At 46.7% G+C, this 23,728-nt stretch overlaps 1 protein-coding gene across 2 annotated transcripts in view; it reads right to left on the reverse strand.

The window, feature by feature from the left end:
• The window catches only part of LOC126520583 (uncharacterized), a 155,959-nt gene that overhangs the window by 76,724 nt on the left and 55,507 nt on the right, over positions 1-23,728 (reverse strand). The window contains exons 6-7 of one of the 2 annotated variants that reach the window (XM_055065579.1): positions 23,320-23,531; positions 3,623-7,829 (exon numbers count right to left, since the gene is read on the reverse strand). In XM_055065579.1, coding sequence (XP_054921554.1) covers positions 7,062-7,829; positions 23,320-23,531 — 980 coding nt within the window. In that variant the 3' untranslated portion in view covers positions 3,623-7,061. Of the gene's footprint in view, positions 1-3,622; positions 7,830-23,319; positions 23,532-23,728 lie in introns of those variants that run through there. The other variant, XM_055065578.1, reaches the window with a different exon arrangement.

Genomic DNA, 23,728 nt, shown 5'->3' on the forward strand with positions numbered 1-23,728 from the left:
AATTCTCAATTTTATGCAGGTCATCCTAAGTTTAGACTGATCACTGCTGGAAGCAATTCTTCGATAAAGAACGCAGTCATCTGCAAAAAGTCGTAAAGGAGAGGAGAGATTATTTGGAAGATCGTTTATAAATATCAAATACAAGAGAGGACCTATGAGGCGTTCCTTTGGGAATGCCTAATATTACGTCGCAAGTTTTAAACTCCTGATTTTTAATAACAGTGAACTGTGAATGATTAGTCAGGAAGCACTCAATCCATGATAATATTAGAGGGTCAAGGTGAAGTCGACAAAGTTTTGTCAATAAACAAATATGGGCTACGCGGTCGAAGGCTCTAGAGAAATCGAGATAGATAACGTCTGTCTGAAAAGAAGAATCGATGTTGAGGTGAAGATTAGTAGTAAATTCAAACAGTTGTATGTCACAAGACAGGCCTTTCCGGAAACCATGTTGTTTGGAAAAGAAAAATGAGTTTTTATCAAGGTGGGATGCTACATTTGAATATATAATGTGCTCTAGGAGTTTGCAAGCGATGCAGGTGAGTAATGTTGGGCGATAATTTGACGGGTCAGAACGATTACCAGATTTGAAAACAGGAACAACTTTACTGATTTTCCAGTCCCTCTTGTTAAACATTTAACCAACTTCTTAGCTGGACAAATGTTCCATAGAAAAGATATACTTTAATGCTTCCTGAGCGTGCTCCGTGCCCGCCGTTAACAAGATAGTAATGCTACAGGTGCTTTTGACGCGATCACTTCCCGGCTTGTTTGAAGCGCCAAACCGAAACGGAACGCTAAACAGAAGAAACTCTCGGAAGCGAAAGCCTGCTTGCCAGCGCCGTGTGTGTGTATACCACCTGCTTCTTTCTCTCGTCCTTGTCCGTGGCACATTACGTGATCTGTGCTGATGACACACCAACAAACCCCAACCGAAGTTTATTGCCTCTGCATGAGGTGCAGCGCGAATGTGGCACGCAAGGCGGCAGGACAGACGAGGACACGGAGTTACCAAGTGATGCTTTATTGTGCGTGGTCAAATTAATACACATCGTCTTTTTGAACTTCAGTCTTTAGACCAGTGCATCATTTACTAGGTATCGGCGCTTGCAACAATGGACAATGAGTCGACTGGTAAGATGCGGGCTAAGGACGCCGCCAATGCCCGCCACGTTTCCCATGCAGTGCGTCATTCTTTGCACGCAGAATTGCCAAGTGGCCGAGGCACGCGAAAGCGCAACGCCAGTTCTGCATGCATTCTGCGGACACGCAGCATGGGACACACGTGTCGCCTCCTCCTATATGCATTATCAGCATAAATTCAAAATACGAACAACTCCGAAACTACTGCAACGCGTGGTTCCGTTTCCAGATTCACCTGTATTTGTGACAGTGGCTTATTGCAAACTTCAAAACGCACATCTTGGATTATTCCATGCTTAGGAACCGGCTGCAGAGCTATTACATGTTACACTTTGATTCATTTACCCATAACAGCCGCTCCGGTCAGTTACTTCTCGTTCGCGTTTCAATTTACGTCGATGATACATCACATTAATGAAGTGTTATAGCCGGTATGTGCAGCAATTGCGGTTTACTGAACACTATAAAGCACCAGAGATGGGGAAGGAAGCAGCACCAGAGATGTTAATAGCGTCAATGTTTCTGGAGCTAACACGGGAAGGCACGGCTGCTGACTTCAACAGCGCTGGCGTTAAATGCTGCGATCGACAAAGTAACACATGTGCGATTCGAATTGATGCCCACATATTTTTGTTGACCGCGACGATGTTCAATGCAGTTTGATCGTGTATCATTCCATTTGTGAAATAAAAAGAAAAAGAACTCCAAGAACAGGCAAGTCGCGGTAACTTATCTCAAAGAGCGCGGCTTGGTGCAAAACACGGCCTGTGGACTTTTATCCTGTGGTGTGCTCGACTCCTCGAAGATGACGTGACGATAGCCCGCGCGGAGTGAGGTACAAGTAGCGTTCACTCAGTATAGGCGCTATAGAATAAAAAAGCTTGTGAGCTGGCGTCTTTGGCATGCAGACACGGGATTCCAACCTCAACGATTGCGTCCTGTATTCACTCAGGACAGAGTATACTCGAGGAGTGAGTTCCTCGAGAGTTTCAGCCCAGCAGAGACCTACTGGTTTGGCGTATGCTGAACACCAATAATGGTGTAGACGCGAACCCCAGTGATCTGGGCACGGAGAGAGAACAAGTGTGTGGGCGAGATCTAATAATGTGCCTAACGTATAAGCACGCTAAAACGTGATTCAGTTGACCTACAGCGTTCCACTTGTCTGCCGGAGAAATCACTCTCTTCGTCGAGAACGGTCGTGAAACACAAGAATGTTCATCAGCGCGCAAAGTATCCTGACAGTGTCCATCATGTCACCACCAGCGCCGTTGTTCTCGGATATATCTTCACGTATTCCTGTATGTGCAACGAGCGACGGAACGAAATAAAGTTCGACGTAAGACAGGAAGACAGCGGTGTGGTTTAGGGAGCAAACGGGGGTAGCTGATATTCTATAGCAGTTAAGAAGGTAAAAATGGAGCAGGCCGAGTCATGTAACGCTTAGAGCAGATAACCAGTGGTCTATTAGAGTTGCAGAAAAGGTGCCAAGGAAATGTAGGCACAGTCGAGGACGCCAGTGTGATGAAATCAGGAAATTTACAGGCATAACTTGGAATCAGCTAGCGCAAGATACGGTAATTGGGGATCGCTGGGAGAGGCCTTCGTCCTTTTCTTCAGCGGACATAATAGGCTGCTGCTGATGATTCCCGTATGGCTCGCAGTCACAAGCACTGTGCTCGATGTACTCAAGCATCCGGTAATGGCTCCGCTCACAAAGCAGCACGGGCGCGGAGGCAGCACTGGTTTCCCCTCCAAAACATAGTTCCCAAGAAGCGCCGATACCGTAACCGAAACTGAAAGGGATTCGCCTCCGCACTGACGTCACGGGAATTAGCAAATTGACTGGCGTATTCACACACATTATATTTAAGCTGGACAGCGGTATATTTGCCACTGCATTCTTCGGTTGTCAGCGATAACGTCTATGTTAATCATGTGTTAATGTTTGTGATAGATAATGCAACGATTCCATACCAAAGATATTCCTTCTGGCGCTTCGTCAATGGTCCAAGCGGAGCTCCTCCTATCGTATATCACCGGGGTCGGCGGGCTGTGAACGGCGGGTGATAAAGGAATAGAATAGAGCGATTGGAATCCTTACATAGGATGGATTCCGGGGTTTCACGTGCCAAAAGCACGATTTGATTATGGGGCACGCCGTGGTGTGGGACTCGGAATTAATTTTGACCACCAGGGGCCCTTTAACGTGCCGCCAATGCACGGGACACGGGCGCTTTTGCATTTCGCACCCGTAAACACGCGGCCGGGATTTGATCCCGCGACCTCGTGCTTAGCTGCGCAACACCGTAGCCGCTAAGCCACTGCGGCGGGTGGGAATCCGTACATTAAAACGGCCCTGTTATTCCTATTTTCGCGACTGCGGACCATATTTTGCCCCGCGCCATGTTGTAGACTTCCTGCGGCCTAAAGCTCTAAAGAGTATCAAATGTCGAAGCACAGGAAATAGGAAACAACGTAAGAGACAGAATATTTATTTGACGGAAAGACGCACACGCTCACACATCGACGACAGACACACATACACACACATAGAGACGACAGCGCGACACAATGCGCGCGCCATAGCGGTGCCTGGCACCGATCACTACACGTAGCGTTACATACGACTGCGATCACACTTTGAGAGGTGCAGTCAGACGTAGTACACATGAAGACACAACCATAGCAAACAGTCCATTTTTGTCTTCTTCATCCTTCGCCATCTTCGTTTAGCTTAACTCACTGCTCTTGTTATCGCTCTCGCTTGAAGCGCTCTGTCGTTTCAACAACGCTCTTGCTGTGCAGGCTCCAACAGTGGCGGGTTCTTTGGGCTAATTCGAATCACTCGCAGACACATCCAGTCAACCACACACTTGAAAAGCGACTTCTGCACAAGGTCTCACTATGCCAGTTTCATTGACTGACCTGCTGCCAGGCATAAATCAGAGATGCCTTAACCTTTGCTCACCAGAGTATCCTTTAGAAACGGCTTCACTGTGCCTTTTCTGATGGCAGATTTTCGACTTCTTTCATTGATCCCGGACTGAACCTTCACTGATGAAAAAGCGTGAGCAGCCAATGAAGGCTGCACAGAAGAGGAGAAGCATAACATTGTTACTGCTTCAGGCAAACTGAATTAAAATAAAGAGATTAAAGAAAGCACCTGCATATCTCAAGTGCACAAATAAGGTAGGGGTCCGTGGATTCCCCATGACTAAGTTGGAAGCCATTGGACTAAATCATAAACAGTGGTAAAAATGCGGGCACATGTTCGCCTGTTCCTCAACATTCACTTTGGCTGAAATACAGATAGTGCACACTACAACCACATGTGACACTGCTGAAGGCTCAGTTTGTGTTTTGTTCACTGCAGAACAGTGAATTTCAGCCTGCAGTGCACGCACACCGTTCACTGCGTTGCCATGATGGCAAGATTGTAAGGGATCACAGTGCTGGTGACGATATCATTGAAAAAGTGCGCTATACCACAATGTAGTAGCCACATGGGCTAAGCTTAAAATAAAAACGTACAGGCATATGAAACTGTGAAAACTTCCTCAGGCGGATGACAAGTCTGTACTGCAGCAAACTGCCATATTACACACTGAACATGGCAGCAGCGAGCATCACAAATGTTCTTGCATGTTTGATGAAACTAGTCTGACCAGGTGTCGCCAGTGGCACTGTACTCCCTTTTATGTGCCGGAATGATGGTAACACAGTGAGGACGTTATGCTGAAACATTTTAGTGAGGAGGCGTGATGTGAAATGGACAATCTGGGGTGAGGATTTCAATTGGCACACTGAAACATCAAGCCACACCAGTAGATGACCAGGGTCTTGTTTGGAATGGTAAGCACACTTGTATAGCGTGCATCTCTTAGCAAAATGAGCTGCCATGGTTGGACTAAACACCAATTTTGAAGTTTTGTCAACTGATAGTACAGATCCTGCTTCATCGACTAAATGGCTGCTGCCAGGATCAATGCTGGGCTTTCTGCAATAATTAACTTCCGGTCAAGAATAAATCTAAAACCTTTCTAGGTGCTCAGGCTGCAGAAAATAGACCTATAATAATGAGCTGCTCTTAACAGTAACGAGAGAATCTCACAGCCCCGCATTCAATATGGGCACTCCTTTACAGGATCCCAACAAAATCACCTCGAACTGATTAGCATGCAGTCTGCAATGAATGCGGTTGTGTAGTTGTGTAGCTGTCCGAAAATCAAGGGCTAAAAACCCAGCAACTCAAAGACAGAACAACCAAGATCGCCTTTGTCAACCACAAGGAGTTGCTTGTGATGGCACAAACAAAACTGTAGCCTAATCGCAGATCACAAGCTCATGTTTCTCATGTCCCAGCCAACATTAATATCAAACTATCCACCCACTGTAGTGCATAGGCCTAAAGTTTGTAGACAGGCACACTTTTTCTGAGAGTTTGGGACTGTAGGAGGTATGGCACATGATGCACAAGCAACACAATAAATGGCCTGGTTAAGGCAGCAATTGGCACCACACAAGGCAACCCACAGACACAGTACAGTTGGAAAATGTTTACATGGATAGTGTCTAAGGCAGCATCCAAAAACTTGTGCGTGAAGTTAAACACAACACCCAAGTTTAACTGCTTCCAATCAATGAACACACTTTTGCACAACACGTTATTGGCAGTTCCAAGCTATGAAAACATTTCCAATGCTGCTTAAAGATGTGTAGTCCTAGTATATGACATTACAAGATGAACAATGTAGGTCGAATTGCAGTGTTGGAACTATTTACATTTGCTTTTAACAAAATGTTCATCCAATGACCTGTTGCAAATGAACTACCCTTACTCATAGCCAAGCAGTGTCTTTCCAATTCTTTTTGATGTTTACTGCTGCTATTACAACAATGTACCCCATCAGTTTCTGGGCCAACCTAGAGCAGAAAAGTTTATTTGATGTGCCTAAGCACCTGCATAATACAAATGCAGCATGTAAGGTTCCCGCAATGATTCTTCCCGAATGAGCCAATGAGAGTAGCTGTACCAATGTCTGCTATGGTCACAGATATCTGGTGATGCTGAAGAGTGGCTACATGTTCTGCCTGCAAATACTTTGTTCATGCAAGTTAAGAAAGAGTACTTCTGTATGCTGTGCCAATTCTCAAAGCCCCCAAACAAACAAAAGGAGATAAGTTTTACAAGTGGGGTTGGTTTCTAAACAGCTGATTAAACAATTAGCTTGCACAGTTCTCGAGTTGCAATCTCGCTACATGTGCATCTTCATTTTGAATATCTTGGTGCCAATGTGCGGGTAAGAGAACCCTGCAACCAGCGTAACACAGTGCCTCAAACAAAGATTGACGATCGCTGCAGTGCTACGAAGAATGCCTTCAGAGGAAGGAAGCACCGAAGTCACACTGTCTCATCCGGCCAGTTTCCAAACACGAATTCGGGCAAGAGTCCCCAACACATTTCCCGCTTCTTCTGAAGATGGCAGTTCACAACGGTTGAGCGCTTTCACAAAGTTGCCTGACAGAAGCTATGACGACCACGTTACCAACTGGAAGCCCAGGTCCACGAGTCCCGCAATATCTGCACACCCGCTGGGATGTACCTCTCCGGCGGCTTGCCGACGCGGCTCACCAGTATGCCGCGGAGCCTTGCCGCGCGAAGTCCTCCAGCCGTACGTAGCCCTGGTGCGCGTGAGCTAGGATCAGCGAATGAGAGCGACTGTCGCTCTCCTAAACTGCGATGGCGCCGTTCCGAAGTCCGCGCCAACCGGCGTGCAGACACGCACTTCGCCACAGGTCGAGCGGACAATGCGGTCGCGTCCAGCTCGCAGATCACCGAGCGAGCACCGTTCGGAGGCATCCGGGGCGACGTGCCGGTCGGAGGCCTCGAGCCGCGAGACGCCGCCGGAGCCCTGTCAGACGTGAGAGGTAGGGGGCATGGCGGCGAAGTTCCGGATGTGGTGCAGCGAGATGAGCTGGCTGGCGGCGTTCTTGGGCTCGTACTGGGGCTGTGCTGACGACGACACCGGTTGGGCGCTGCAGTAGGCCAGGGCGGCGTTCGCACCCTGCGGCGGCTGCTGCTGCAGAGGCGGGTGCGGCAACCTCGACTCGCCCTCGGGCCACGTCAGCGTCGCGGAGGGCGCAGAGAGAGGAGGGGGCGGTGCCAGGGCGGACGGCGGAGCGGGCTGCGATGGGTGTGCGTGCCTCTGCATGTGCCTGAGCAGGTACGTCTCCTGCGTGTAGCTTTTTCCGCACCGAGGGCAGATGTGCGTCTTGAGGTGCTTGGAGTCCCGGTGGCGCGGGATGTGCTCCAGGAGGGCGTCCTCGTGCGCGAAGCACTTGTAGCAGGAGTGGCACTTGAAGGGCTTGTCCGCCTGGTGGCAGCGCGAGTGCGACTGGAGGTTGGACAGCTGCGAGAAGGCCTTGTCGCAGCCCGGGTGCCGGCACAGGTACGGCTTGTCGCCAGTGTGCGTGCGCACGTGCTGTTGCAGGTGCGACAGCTGGGTGAACTTGCGGTCGCACAGGTCGCAGCGGTACGGCTTCACGCCCGAGTGGATGCGGGCGTGCTGGGACAGGTAGGACGCGTTGGCAAACGCCTTGCTACACTGCGCGCACCGGTACGGCTTGGCCTCCCGCAGGTGGCTCTGCGCGTGCAGCTGCAACTCTGCCTTGGCGTCAAACATCTGCAAAACAGGGGGAGGCAGCCCGTCAACCAAGGCACCCAATTGCAGCTGCCGCGCTGCTGCCCCCAATCCTACAGCGACCCGATTCTCTTTCTTTCGCCAGGCCGACGACAGCTACAGGTAACAGCGGCCCTCGTGGCCCGCGCAGCTGGAGCAAGCTGTCCAGTGGTCACCATAGGTGTTCGCGGGCTGTCGACGCGGCTCAGCGCGCACGCGCGGACTGCGACAGAAGCCGTAGCGGACTCGATACGCCGATAGCAATGAACGGGTCTCTGGGCAGACGACATACAAGTCCGAACTGGGCAGGCTGAACACTTGGCGACGCACACTCGCAAAGAGGAGCGAAGTCGTCAAGCAGTGAACCGCCGACGCAAATGCTGGGTCAATGGGCAGCGCAACAAAGGTCACAGCAGGCGTCACGCGACGGCAACGGGCAAAAAGGGTTTTTTTTTTTCTTACTTTTTGGCGGACTAAGGAGAGTTCGCGACCCCTTCCATTACGTTAGTGTTGTGGGAATTCACCGCTTACCTGCCAAATGCAGGGAGATCCACGGAAGGGAAACTCGGCCGTCAAGCAAGACGGCCGAGAAGCTCCGAAAGACGCGTCCGTCGTCGGACGCGCGATTTTCCGGAGCTCAAAACGGCGAGACGATGTCTAATATCGAAATTGCCGCAATTACCTGCGGCATTTTGCCAAGCTTCCGGTGATTTAATGCATCAATTTCTTAGCGGAGAATGTCATAAAAAAACGACAATAATAATATGCACAAAACGCCAACCATCGGAAAAAGCGGAAGTAGGCGAACACAGATCATATCGAAAGAGACATAACACAGAAATATATAAGCGGACAAAACACAAAGCACTGCGCTTGCTTGACCAGTGGGCTTTAGAGTTCGTTGATAGCGTTTCAGTAGCACGTGATCACTACGAAATTACATTTTGCTTTAAAGAAATAAGCCTGCTAAGAAAAAAACAGATGCCTGCGTAACGAAAAGATGTTCTGGAAACCACTTTGCGATTTCTAGGCAACTGTACGAAGACATTTCTCAAGACATTTTAGCTGCCATTAAAGTCGGTACAATATCTGACTGCCACTGAAGCGAGTGTAACATATCTTCATATTTAGCTTCAATATCGGCCAACGTAATAATCGTTACATGATTACGTTGCGATTTTGGCTTTAAACGCGTAATTAGAAGGTTATTAGTAGTCTTGGTTAATTAGCACACTAATTACGGATATAGCGGCGCATGAAGTTTCTTTGTCGTGCCCGCCGTAAAGACAACCTGGAGATGATCCAAATTGGCTTTAAAAGAATTCTGCATACCCAACGCACTTGACGGCACGGAACTCGATGTCGTTTCAGGTGCCGTGGATGCCTCCTCCGATGAGGACGATTTGCGATGAGGATGCAGCTTGTGGCGTCGACTGGCGCGACTTAGCAGCCGAGCTTACGGTAAATAAAGGTGGGTCATGTTTACACATTTTCTAAAAACGTAATCGTCAACCTATATTCGAATATTTCTTTTTCTTTCGACGAGTTCAATATATAGCAGTCGACCTATATTCGTGTTCGACCTATTTTCGAGTAAATACGGTAGTTCGTCGCATACTTATGGCATATTAGAAGAGCAAATGTGCAGAGGTAATAAATGGTTTTACGTAACTTTGCGTCCACAAGCGTTAGTTTTGATATATGAGGAGGAGGATAAAACATTTATTGGCGCGTAGTTATTCAGTAGAGAGCGTGGCAGATCCACAACAAAATTGCGCTGTGAAACGCGTGGAGTGTCACATTACGAACACACCAGTTGCGTAGCTTCCGCAGCGTTGCCTGCTATGCGGGGTGATCCTTTTAAAGTATCTTTAAAAATCGCCTGCAGCAGATAACACAATTCCAGTCCTTGAGCTGGATTGTTAAGAGAGGTGGACATTACTTGCGCGAGAAATCGAAACACACATTCAAATAATTCACAAAATTCACAAATTAGCTTCATAATTAATTACTTTATGACACATAATGCAATTTACAAATTATATCCGGTGAGTTTGCCAGGCGCATAGACAAGTAATGAATTTTCAGAATAACGCCAGTTTGGAGATACGCGCCACCAAACTCGCCGTAAGAATGCCCAGTTGGTCCACTTACTTTTTTAGCATGACGTTCCTTATGCGCTGAAGCGCAAGAGTAACTGGACGCACATGTATTTCGTCCCACACTTTGAGAAATAACGTTTCAAAACTGGTGTAATTGTCGAAATAGATTTAAAGTGGATTCGTCTTTCAAACTCACCGGTTGCAATTCGTAAACTAAGAGTCTGAGAGTCTTTTCACCACCATCTTCATCTTCATAATCAACGTATTCTCTACTCTTTCTTTCTACACCGATTACCCTTCCTCCAACACCGAGTAGCAGGTCAGAACATTGATTCAGGCTGACCTCCCAGCTTTTCTTTCATAATAAATATCCGTCTCTCTCCAATATGTGCCATAACGTAATTGATTAGGAAATTGATTAGTCAATTCTTGTTAACTAGTTGGAAATGTTTCAATTTTCCGTGCAAGTAATGTCCGTCTATCTGAACAATCCAGCTCAAGGACTGGAATTATGTTACCTGCCGCAGGCGATTTTTAAAAATTGTATAAAACTTAAAAATGATCACATTGCAGGTATGAAACGCAGCATAGTAGCATCATTGCTCTTCCTCCCGTAGTAACAACCACACGGGCAAGGTCGCATTTGAAACCGGAAGGCGACGGTCTTCTGGAGAACAGTCAGACATGCTTATGATAGCTATTGCAGACTGTTTTCTACAACAGCCTGTTCAAAGGAGGAGCGTTTTGACCCCCCCCCCCCCTCCTGCCGCGTTGAATTGAAGAACTAAAATTGTTCTAACAAAAATATTATGCAATATATTTATTTAAACATGACATTCAAACGGCCATGGTGCAATTTGCCTAAGTCACTGATTTGGAGAAAGAAAACTAAATATTTCCACTGTCAATGTTCTCTGATCAGATAGAAAGCCCATGCAGACAAAGATTTTTTTGTTATTATTAATAACACATGAATTCTGAAGCTGCAGTAACAGCGACAAAACCACTGGCTCAATAGCAGTGATAACAGGTTAATTACAGATAAAGCATGGAGTCTAGAGACTATCCTTGCCAATAATAGTATGTAAGGAAGTTCTAGGACTAGCTGTTCTTCGAATACAAAATCACTATAATACCGCTAAATGACAGTATGCGGTGCAGCGGCGGCCAAATAACCAGATTCGTACAAGCATATATCTCGCACCTTTAGAAATGCATAGTCACCATCACTATGTTATTGCATGCACACATACACAAAATAATGTGCGATAGAGCTTTACGTTAGTAGATAGGCTGCAGCTTAAACAGCTTGAAATGCCCATCATATTTATTGCCTTATCCTAGGCTATGTGTCACTTCTTGTATGAACAAAACATATCTACGGAAAGCTAAGCGTAAGACAATTATCTACTCTATGTCCCAAACTGTCGAATGTTCAATGCATAATATGATACATAAATGCCCAAGATATACAAAAGCGGTTAGTGTAACGCAATTTACACCACTTGTACAGTTAAAAATAAAGCTCCCAAATGTTGTCAGATGAAGTATTACTGAGCTATCATTGCTAAAGCGGCACTATAGTGTAACATTCATTCAGTTTAGATTGATAAAGTACTGTTGAAGGAATCTACTTTCGTTGATATCGCAGTAATAGGTTGATTATAAGAAGAGAAATTGACGGTTAAAGTTTCATTCTTGAATTTCACAACGAAATCCCGAGGCCGTTATGTCAGGGATCGAAAAACATTTTCTTTTTTTTTTTTTCATTCCGGCCGTTGTGGTTTCACAAGAATTCTTAAATCTTCCCAAGTTTAGACCTTGGCTCTTTTAGAATACGATGTATTCCATATTCTTACCGATAAAAATTTAACTACACTCTTAAAACGGTTGCACCCTTTGGGGTGTATATTTGTCCCACAACGATAATCGTCATCTGTTTTGCTTGCGTTTCCTTTCTTGAGAAAGCTGCGCGCGGCACTTTCCTGTCGAGAATGATCTATCATGTTGATAAAGCGCCTGCCGTTCGTGACTTGAAAGTACCGGACTCGCCGCGTTAAAGAAAGGAAATGCGGACAAGACAGATGACGATTATCGTTTTGGCAAAAGGGTGTAATTTTGCTTAAGAGTATGCGAGCTGACGGCGTCAAAAACCCATGACGCCACGGCGAGTTGGTGCGGCAACATCAAGGCGGCGTCGCCACCAATATTTCGCTCGTGTGTCTACTCTGGCTTCCATACATTCTAAGAAAAGTTTACACCCACAAACAAAATTATACATTTACACCTACAAAATTATACATTTCAAGATATTGAAGGGTATTCGTCAGCAAAAGAGAAAAAAATACAATAAAATTAGAGAAAGACGGTTATTTGCATTTATTTTCGCAAGCTATCTTGCGCAAAATATGCATGCGCAAATATACGCGTAAATTTGCCAAATAATCCCAACCAGTGATCATGTTCAGAGCAATACTGTAGAAGTTTCCTTCAATCTTTTGCCGGTTGGGTTGATAGTGCAGTACAACGTGTATCATTGCTGTCCAGGTAACTGTCACAAGATTTTCATTAAAGAAAACCAGCTTGTTATACCAGTTTGATGTGATAAAACACTTTTTGATCATTACTGTAGCAAGTATAACAACCTTGCACAGTCCCTATTTTATTGTTCCTGCCATCACTGCAGCAGATGATACACACACTCAGATAAAAAAAAAAAAAAGTCAAGGACCACAGAGGAGTTATCTCAACAGGGAAATAGTCGAATACTGAATTTCTATCATTGCCTTCGGCGTGGCTGTTGGACTGCTGTTGCTTTGTACGCAATGTAACAAATTAAAGGGTACATGATCATTTTTCTACTAGTTCCACTTAAATAGTAGCAAAAACAATTAATCATTTCTCGTTCTTACATTACATTGCTACTAATACTATTAAATGTTACGTTACTTCCCTTTACCACTTCCTCAGTGTAGATAGAGTAGCAGGCTAAGCAGATCGACTGAGGTCGACATCATTGTCTTTCCTATAAATAAGATATCTTTATATAGCTATAACAGATAAAGTTAATAGAAAAAGACAGTCCATTTTAACGAAGTGAGTAATCTTCACGCCCCAGCCTCCCCCCTATTAGCGGTCAACAAAAAAATTCAACCCCTACATTCCACGTACCAAGTAGTTCATCATCAAGTAGTGAATTACTTCAAAGCAAACCAGCCCGATTTGTTCACTCTGCATATTCATACGACATCAGTATATCATCCTTGAAAGCGGAATCCAGTTTGTTGCAACTTTCACTTCGTCGCCGTATTGCCAGTCTCTGCTTATTTCACAAGTTTTTCCACAGTTCACTATGCTGCGCACCCTACATTGTCCCGCCAGCACACATATCTCACCGCACGCGTCACCCACTTCCAAGTTGCCCGGCCACGTTCCCGCATTACCGTCTCATCTTTTTTTCTCGTGTTGCAGCAGACTGGAATGACATATCCAACGACATCGCTGCCATTACGTCCTCATCCACTTTCGCGCAAATTGTTACAAATCGCTTTTCATCGTATTGAACACTATAGGTCGTCTGAATGTTTGTTCCCACCCATTATGTAACACCCTTCGCGGGTCTTTAAGGTAACAAAATGAAATGAAAGTTCCGTTGAACTGCCTTCCATATGGTCCAAGTCCAGTACATTACTCATGCCTGGAAGGCGTGCTGCACATTTAAGCTTTACCTAGCTCATCTAAAAACATACAAGTAGTAGACATGACCGTCATAAAGTCAATACTCAAGTACAGAGCAAGTGGTCAGCTTTTACCAAGTATTCGGTGTTTTCCAAGTCGTTCTAATGTAATTGCAGAGCCTCTTTGATTCTTTATCGATAGTTGCAGATCGATATATGCAGATCGTAGATCCACATTAAACGACACCGAAAACCGCAATAAACTTGACGAATAAATCCAGCCAAATGGCAAGAAATAATCAATGCAGTTCCTTGAGCAAGCGTCAGAGTATCAGTGTAGCTGCTATTCTTTATCCGAGCAGCCAACAAAATTTCCTGCGTTTGAATTCCTTATATGAACATGGATATAACTTTTACCACAGTTCATACCTGCACAGCTATTTGTTCATACCTGCAGTTATTTCATCAAGCATGGAGTGAGCGACTGAGTGTATTTTATGTGCAACACACAGCAATCTATTCAGGCTTTTACAGCAAAAGAACCGCTGCGAAAACCTAATGAACATCCGATGTTTGGCAAACACTGACACCTCCAGATTCGATACAGACTAAGCAGATAACTGATATTTACCCACGTGCGTTCGGACTACGCTCGCTTTCCAACAAGAGGCAAAACTAGGCCATTATCAGATAACAGTGCGGATTTCATATTTCCAACGCGTAAGTACGCCGTGAGCTTCGAATCGTACGCTTTGTTTATTCGAAATCAACCACACTGTGCTGCAGCATGGGGTTTTAAAAGGGAACTCGAATGCAGCCCACAGGCGCATTAGCAGCATGGACGTGCCTGCGAAATCCCGGAAATCTGAGGGTATCGCGTTTGATCTTAATACCGCGGAGACGTGGCACAGCAGAATGCACAATAAAATCTGGTTCTCGCGTTGCACGGATATCGGCACGCACATGCATCATTCCGACTGAACGGCAAATTTCGAGCAGCTTTCAAACGAAAGAACGCGGATCGTAGATACAGATGTGCGTAACGTGACACGCTGCTCTCTCAATCTGCCGGTTTCCATGTAGCGAGAAGGAAACGCTGCAACTGCCACCATCTGCGGAAGCTTGGCACGACGCGTCCCAGCAGAAAGCGCAGGCACGCCAAGCGACGCCAAGCCGCCGACACGATGACGACGACGATGGAGCGCTGGTGATCGCCGCAAGCGCCACATAACTACCACACGCCGACGGCGCAAGCAGCAAACGCTCAGCAAAGGCCGAACGACAGCTACGCCGGTGGCGCACGGAAGAGCGCTGAGAGCAGTGAACCGCTTTCCCTCTTCTTTCGCGCCAAGTGATCCTCCCCTCTCGCTTTCTTTTCCCCCTCGCCAGTCACAACAACTAAAATGGCGGCCGCAGTGCAGGCTCACCTTCAGGCCGGCCGAGCCCGCAGCACCGTTGAGCGTGCAAACTCTCTCGTCAACCTTCGCATAGCCACACGTCGCTTCCGGCTCGCAGCTGCCTCCGTTCACAGTGTCATTTTCACAGTATACTCGCAGCGGACGCGGGGACGGTGGTGACAAACGAAAATTTCTTCTCGCAGTCGTTCGACGAAAGCCATTTTTTTTTCCGACGCGTCCACCGCCCTCCTTCCTCCGCTCGAACAAAGAGGGCTGGCTCGAAAAAAAATTCGCCAGCGCCCCCACCCCCTGGTAACGAGAGTGTGCATCTATAAAACTCTCGAACCGCGCGCGCGTGACAGCAGACGACGCGCGCTAGCAGACGACGGGAGAATTTCAAACTGCTCAAACCGCGCTTTTTTTTTTTTTTTTACGGCTCGCTATCTATTGCGCTACCAAAGTTGTTCAGCGTTGAAACGTGTAGCCTCACCAATTCCGAGGGTTTATGAGCGACTGCGTAGAAATTAAGTACTAAATAACCATTTTTGTAATGCGTTAGCATTGGGAGTGTCAAATTGAGAAAAAGAAAAGACTATGTGTGTGAAGCGCGGGGAGCCGGTCACATTGTAGAGGTAGACAGGTAACGGAGAGCTTAAAAGAGCGTGTGTGTATATATATAGTGATCTCCTGAACAGCACTTTTCAATGCGGTGAACGCGGTTAAAATCATGGATCTGGGACATCAAAGAGGTGCGACGTAATGCTAAGACATTTCTCTTGTATTTACCACTAAATCGCCACTGTCTTGTTTTTCTTAACGAGCATTCCTCTCGTGCAAAATGCATATTCTTTGTGCCCACAGCACGCTATTCACATATTTTTCACCCCTTCATATTTTTTTCCCGTTGTTGTTTAAAACATCAATAAAAGAATCTTCCTAGAATGAAAAGTTTGCACCTGTTTTCCAAACGCATAAGGCCGAGCGACACCAAGTATGTAAGGAAGCTTCGTTTTACATTTGGTTAGCGCAATATGTATGTCGCCTTCTCTTGATCACCGTATGCCTCGTTCAACAAATGTGTAACGCACCTATATTTACTGTACGAATACCACCCGTCGCAAGAAATCTGGTAAGGTTATAAAGTTGTCAAGCACTGGCCTTCTTTTATTCGTCAGCAATGGTAGCGATCAAGGAGCTCTTAATTCTCTTGCGACACTTTCTGTAAGCACAGCCTTCCTTGATGCCAGGCCCACCGCCCGTACCGAAAGGATGCAGGTATAGTTGCTGTCATAGCGAGTCGACGCTATGCTGCTGCTGCCCGAATCAGCTGCGGATGCCGCCCGCAGCGCGGAAACAAATGCATAAACGTTTTTTGCAGAGCCGTTCGGGGCTGCTGCAGCGCAGCGCGCAGTGTATACTGGCGCGGCCTCGAAGCCAATTAAGCGCCGTCGGAAACAACACGCCTGTCACGAGGGACGAGCAGTTGCGCTAGCTGAACGCTTTCTGCAGCTCCGCATACACTCAACGCGACCAAGAGGACCACTACAGTGGGTACGAAGGGTAGTTGCCACAGGTGAAGCGTGTGGCTCTCCCTGACGGAAGGAGTACTCGCTTACGTTTCGCTTCTTAGACCTTAGCGCCTTAGACCTTAGCGCCATTGCGTCTTCTGTGAAAGACGTAACACTAATACATTCTCCTGAGACCACTCGCACATTATATTGCACATCACTTTCAGTTCTTGTAAAAAAAATTTCATAAAGAAAGTGAAATTCTGGGGTTTTTAATGTACTTGTCAAAGCCATGATATGATTAAGAATCACGCCGCAGTGGAGACTCCGGATTAATTTCGACCACCTGGGGTTTTCTAACGTACACCCAATGCAAGGTAAACGAGCGGTTATTGCATTCCGTCACAGGGCTACCGCGGCGAGCATCAAAATTTACTCGTAGCGAATATGCAAAATAGGCTCATCCCGGATATGACGTGAAATGCATGCCGAAGTGAATGGAAGCGGTTAGTTCTACAGCGTAGCTGTATATGTCTAGGCTACCATAGAATTTTCGTGTCCGCGCACAAAAACTATGATCGTCAATGGCTCATACCCCCGTAAGCACTCATACTCCCATAGGCAAGACCAAAGTTAGCTTGATCCGGGAAACCAGAAATCGCATCATGGTTGAGCCCGTTCCGCGAAACATCCACCCAGTGCATAACGAGGGTAGGAGATGGGCGAGAGCCAAGCCCATCCTTAAAAAGATAAAACAGAAGAAACTAGATGCCCTCTTTGTCGATGCTGCCAGATATGACAGTGGGGATAAGTTCGCTGTCTCGGTGGTAGACGCGGCAGGCAACCTGGTCAATGCAGCCTCTGTTTATACGAAGTTTGCCCATGTGGCGGAGGAAGCGGCGATCGCTCTGGCTTTTCACAGCTCAAAAGTTCCCGCTATCATCTTCTCGGACTCACGCACGGCGGTTATATCCTTCTCGTCCGCTATTGTATCTGAACAGGCGAACAGTATTTTGCTTAAAGCACTTCAAAAGACAAGGGCGAGCAGCGAAGGATACCACATCTCGTGGTTCCCAGCCCATCTAGATAGCTCAGTTAACCCGCTCGGATGTAATCCTAACGAGCAGGCCCACCGGAGAGCACGTGATTTCACGTACCGCGCTGTCGCGGGTAGCCAGGCTCGTAACGAGGTCAACATCCACAAAGATCCATTATGTACTTTCCATGAAATTGTTTCCCATTATCGACTGGGCAGGAGGACATTTCCACCCCCTCACCCTAAATTGAACAAACCTCAGGCTAGCACACTCAGACTTCTGCAAACCCGTTCGTATCCCTCTCCTCGGTCTCTTAACAGGATAGATCCTGCCCACTCACAGTCGTGCCCCAAATGTGGTCATGACTCATGCTCTTTTGAACACATGCTCTGGCTGTGCCCAGCCCTTAACGCCTCTCCACCCATCACGAAAGAACAATGGCAGGAATCGCTCAAGAGCAGCAATCTCCACATGCAACTCCAGGCTGTCCAGAGGGCCCACGACATTGCGGCGGAACTTCATCTCCCGGTCCCATCGTGGGTGGCGCCACCGACTTGATCTTCGGGAGCCTTCGGTTTTAGCTCCCCAAGATCTCAGTCCCTCAGGACTCAAATAAAGTTCTTGTCATGTCATGTCAAGCAAAAAATGCAATGGCTCATAGCCCCTTAAGGTTCCGTAAGGCTCCCTTTGCGTGGTTTAGTTGCGATGACACTACCCCTGTGGTCGTTGTCGGTGATTTCAATGTGGATGTGTCGGGACCAAAAATGGGAGTGGTTTACGCGTTTCGTGTCGCAGACATGTCGCTTGCGATGCTATGCCGATCCGGCTCAACCGACCACGCAGCGGCGTACGTGCATCGATTTGACATTATCAAAGAATGTGTTTGCAGTTGCGAGAATGCCGATCAGTGTATACCATAGCGACCACAAAGCCATTGAGACCGCCAGTGATGCAATGAAGTATTTACCACAAGATTTCTTACCACGTTGTTTACAGCACCGCTGGTCATTCACCTTCGCATGACGTAATGACCTTGAATTTTTTTTTTTTTTTTTTTTTTTAGAATATCGACACTAATTTGACGGAGACATTTTTGCGGTCAGCTACGACGAACAGCACCGGTGAAGTTTATTTCGAATACTGTTAGATGACATGAAAATCAAGGATTCAGCATCAACATGTTAACCCATCACATGATGTTGCACCCTCAGCTCTATTTTTAGCAAGAAACCCGGTTTTTACGGTAATAAGAGAACACGGCTACCTTGTCCACGTACACGGAGCTGTTGTTTTCCGTTTCGATACCGACATTTTCAAATAAGAAATCGTCTTTTAACGTTCGTAACATACCAGTAGGCATTGAAAACTGACTTGATAAGCGAGTATGCGATTGAGCTGTATTTGTGTCTCAGGAGAATATGCAAGAATGCGCATTACGCTTTCTCAATATCGGGATTAGGTCCCAAACAGCACATCATTGGAAAAATATTAGTCAAGCGCGAGCACAACCCTCACAATAAAGAATTTTATCAGCTTTACTTGCCTTAATCAAGTTTTATTGTGTGTTGTTAGAGTGGAAAAAAGCGTTCGTTCATGAATTTTCTAGAATAAACGAGAGCAAAGGTGCATTATGAGCCCTATCCCCAACCTGTTTGCCATCGCAGATATCGAAGCCGTTTCGGTTAGATTAGGTTAGCTCTTTGGTCCCCGCTCTGATTATACTTATTCGATCTCTTCTGGTCACTCTTTGAACGACTCCCCTTCAGCCTGTTCCACGGCAACCATCAAATAATTATGGTTGTTTAAAAGCATGTGCGCATTACTGAATGTGGAAGCTTCAGCACGCAGTACGCACACAGAAAAAAATAATGGCGGTCGATAGTATTCTGGCGATAAAACAGTAGAGGCTAAAGGCGCACAGAACTAAACTCACCCTCATTGCCACGCTTACAAAAAAAGTAGGGTAGCTATTCTGTTACACTCGTCTTTTTGTGTGTGTGTGTTCGCAGCATGTCGCGCTAATGGTTATGTCTTAAGGTCAGCTGGCAAGTCATCCCTTGACATGACCAAACGACAGTCGTGCAGTAACTTACACATGCGTCAATCAAGCGGAAGTCTTTATGCGTGGTGTAAAGCTCAATCAGAATACCGAGTTTCACTAACGAAAACTATTCAAGGTGCCTCACTTATGGCAATCCGTCTTTTTTTCTTCAGTTATGCACAGCAAATTCAAAAGCACCACGTAAAGCTTGCCATTGGCTTTACTTTTGAGGATAAACCTTTTTATTGTAAGTGCATTGAACGACTCGATTCGATATCCAGGAGCCCTTGCTCAGTCGGCCTGGCTTCCGCAGAGACCGGCGTGTTGACTTCAGCAAGTGAAGTCAAAACAGCTCTAATTACAGAGCCTTACTGTAGTTCCTGCACGATGTAGGATTGCATTCGTAGACTCGATTCGAAAATAACCCTTTAGCTGAAGCAACGGTACAGAGACCGTCGCCTCGCCATTCATCAGCCGACAAAGAAGAGGGGTGCTTCTGCGATATTTGTAGTCTTTCTGCGATATTTACAGGATTAAGCTGACGCCCATAGCCGAGAGTCGCGCTCTCTCCCGTGTAATCGGATAACCTGCAGCTGTTTCGCCTCGATCATTTTGTTCTTGCGGGGCGTAGCGCGCCCCGTCACGCGACGCGAGCCCATCCGTGGTCGGAGTCGCGTATTACAGGTTCTCTATACGCTAGAGTTGATGGGAGCGTCGCCAATGGAAAAGCGCGAGAGATACAGGATAGACCAATGATGCGGCCGTAACAGCGATAATATACGCAGTGCCACTCGGCATAGTGGCGACCACGGCCGAGTTTCTCATGCATTGCTGCTCTCAGCCTAACTAACCTCATAAGTAACTGCGATGTATGTCTGTTCTCAGCGTTTAAACACGGCGGTCGTTATATACGTCTCGTGTCTCTCCTTCGTGGAGGGCAGAAAAACGCTGCTTCGGAAAGTAAACAAAACTGTCGACAAAATAAAAAATAAGTAAAATAAACTGTCTTCTTGCAATGTAATGCTTTGGAAATGCGACTGTGACGTCGTCCATAAACTTACTTTTCCCGCGCAGCATGGTGGCATGAAAAGCAGTTCTGCCGCCAGAAAGACACTGTTAAAACGATATCAAGCAGGTCACTCGACTTGCGGCAGCTGTCTTTCGTTCCATTTCGTTTCTCCTATTCTACGGTTCTATTTCTCCTATTCTACTATTCTATTCTCCTATTCATCCTACCCTGCCGTTCATCAATTTGGCCTGCCTGGACATGTGTTGGCACCACACAGAACTTTACGCACATTAGACGCACGTTAGACGTGCGGCATTGCATGACTGCATGCCGCAAGCATTGCAAAAAAAAAAAAAAAAAAGTGCAAACACTCTTGTTACGGTGGCCATTTGTTTCTAACGTCTCGGATGAAAAAAAAATTTAATTCTGTGGTTTTGCGCGCTAAAACGTCCGATATAAGCTTGTAATGTTTCGGTAATACTACGCTTTGATCTTACCCAAAAATAACTGCTAGATGACATGGCAAGCACGACAGAATGCATAAAGAAACTCCGGTGAAGTGGGCAATAATCTTTCGTTGTTGTTGTCGTTGTCAGACAGCACTTGTCCTGTCTCTCTCCGTCCGTGTGTGTTGTTTCTCGCGCTAATACAATGCTCATGTAAGAAAAGATTGACAGTCGACCTGGACAAGATTTAGCTTTTGCCTCTCAGATTTAGCTATCCCATCAAAGGCAGAAATTCTATCCTTAGGAAAGCACATGCTCAATTTGAACAAACTCAGAATGAAATGGGTTGCATTTTTAAAAACAAGTCAAATTATAGTGGCTGCTAGAAGCAATTGTTATTATTCCGGCTGTCACTCCTTAAGAAATAAAAAGAAACATTTCGGAGATTAGTGTATTGGGCGTAGAGCCCCGCACGTGACACCGAAATAAAGAAAAGAAAAAAGCCCTTATCATAATTCCATAAGCTATCTTCGCTAGAGCTTCTAAAGTTGCTAAATTTAATTTGTTACGAGCAACTCTATATAATGCCAGAAATTTGTCAATATGACCTCAAGAAAAATCATGGAGTAGAAACAACGGTTTTACATGAACTATATATAATATGAAACAATATTACTTATTTAAACGTTCGCTTCATATAGTCGCTTCATAGAGTAGCGACATTTTTTACCTCGTGCAAATATAGTTAAATTTAATGGTTAATTTCCGTTTAATTTCTTTGTTTTCTCCAATATCAGTAAAACGTTTGAAGACGCAAATGTCTGCTTCCAAGAGTTGCTAAAAATTCACGCTCTCTTTTAAGTGCAGCAAATTTCATTCAAATTGGTTCAGCGCTTGCCTGAACTGGTATTGGGACATTTCTGCGTTCAAACATGAGGAATAAGGAGCATTTAGACCACTTGCTTCCTGCGACGCGGTGGCTTAGCGGATATGGTGTTGCGCTTTGTTAAGCGCGAGATCAAATTCCGGCAGCGGCGGCCACATTTCGATGAAGGCGAAATGCAATAAACGCCCGTGTCACGTGAATTGGGCGCACGTTAAAGGTCGCCTGGGGGTCAAAATTAATCCGGAGTCTCCCACTACGGCGTGCCTCATTTTGAAATCGTGGTTCCGGCACGTAAAACCCCAGAATTCATTCCTTCATTTCACCGCTTGCTTCGCTTTTATATATAAAACGGTGGACTTAGGTACAGTGAGCATCACAGTAAAAAATAAGGCTTTTTATAATTTTACATTTTAAGAAACTTTTTAAGAAACTTCTTTAGGAATTTTTTAAGCACAACTGCCTCAATAAATGTTTGCTCCTAACATGCACTGTTATCTTACTCGTTTTTTTAGATGAAAAAAAAAATCTCATGCAAGTCCGTGGGGCGGCTATGGGACATTCTTGCGTTTCGCATTTATTCCGGCGAAATAAAAGCTGATAGCCCTGAATCTTCCGCACAAACATCCCGCGAGATTGAGGAAGTATGCGCGCGTACGCAGGGAAGCGAACTGAGCAAGCCACCCAGCAACTCCGACACTGCACGAAAGCAGCCTCTTGAACCCGGCAACCAGTTCGACTTGAAGCCCTCCCGTGCGCCTCTAAAATAATTGAATAAAAAAAATAACTTTCGGTGCGCCCGCGTCTTAACCGTATTCCTATGAACTAACTTCTAAGCAGTGTGTTAAGCTGCCACAGTTTCCTTGACTTCGGCACCGCTTTCGATCCATGCATACTCGACAATCGCCGTTCGTCGAGACAAAGCGTGCGCCACGACTCAGGTATGAGCAACGCCTTGCGCAGCACGTGCCTTGGCAGGCGTCCTTGAGGAGCACATCAATCCCTCCCTGTCCCCAACATCGCCAGTCAGAAGTTTTTCTTAACCCTCGCCCTTCCACCCATAACAGGCTACATAACAAGATCGATAGTGTGGACCAGTCAAGGCCAACTTCTTCGCGACCTCCTGTGTTATAAACTGTGCGAATTCCTACCTAGTAAGGACCTGCTCACTGTTGTGTACAGCACGTCAACGGCATTTTCGCAAAACGAAGGCGCTGATTAAGCGTTGCTATTTGCGAAAGTCTGCGCGGCCGCGCTGTCTCGACCCAAGCACGCAGCGGCCAGCAGGCATGGCCCGTGCGCACTGGCTTCTCCAGCGCTCTACGCAGCGGTGAGCGAGTCGGCACAAAAAGTACGGCGGCGCCGGACGGGAAGGCTCGTCACGGGCACGTACCTGTGGGCACATCTTGCACTGGTACTTCCTGGGCTGCGTCGGGTGGCCATGCGGTGCAGTGTTGGCAGTGGCCGCGCCGTTGGCCGCCTTGAGCGGCTGCGGCGCGGCCAGCATGGGACTGGGCGTGCCGGCCGAAGACGACGAGCCGCTGCTTGACGGCCGGCCGCCACCGCCGTACATGGGCAGCAGGTCGCCTTCCTCCAAGCTCGGGCCTGCGAAGGTCAAAGAGGGCGCTGGTAAGGGCAGATCAGCCCTGCAAGACGACGCTGCGAGCCAGACCGAATCCAGAACAAGTTGGCAGTCACCGTAGGCTCAGGTCGTCGCTCTTCGGCAAAGAACTAATGAAAACAGTTCGCGAGTTTAGTGCTAAACGTTCTCCCACAAGTTGGAGGCAATCACAGTCCCCCAT

Source organism: Dermacentor andersoni, chromosome 3 (genome assembly GCF_023375885.2).
Source record: "Dermacentor andersoni chromosome 3, qqDerAnde1_hic_scaffold, whole genome shotgun sequence".
Taxonomy (NCBI): Eukaryota; Metazoa; Arthropoda; class Arachnida; order Ixodida; family Ixodidae; genus Dermacentor; species Dermacentor andersoni.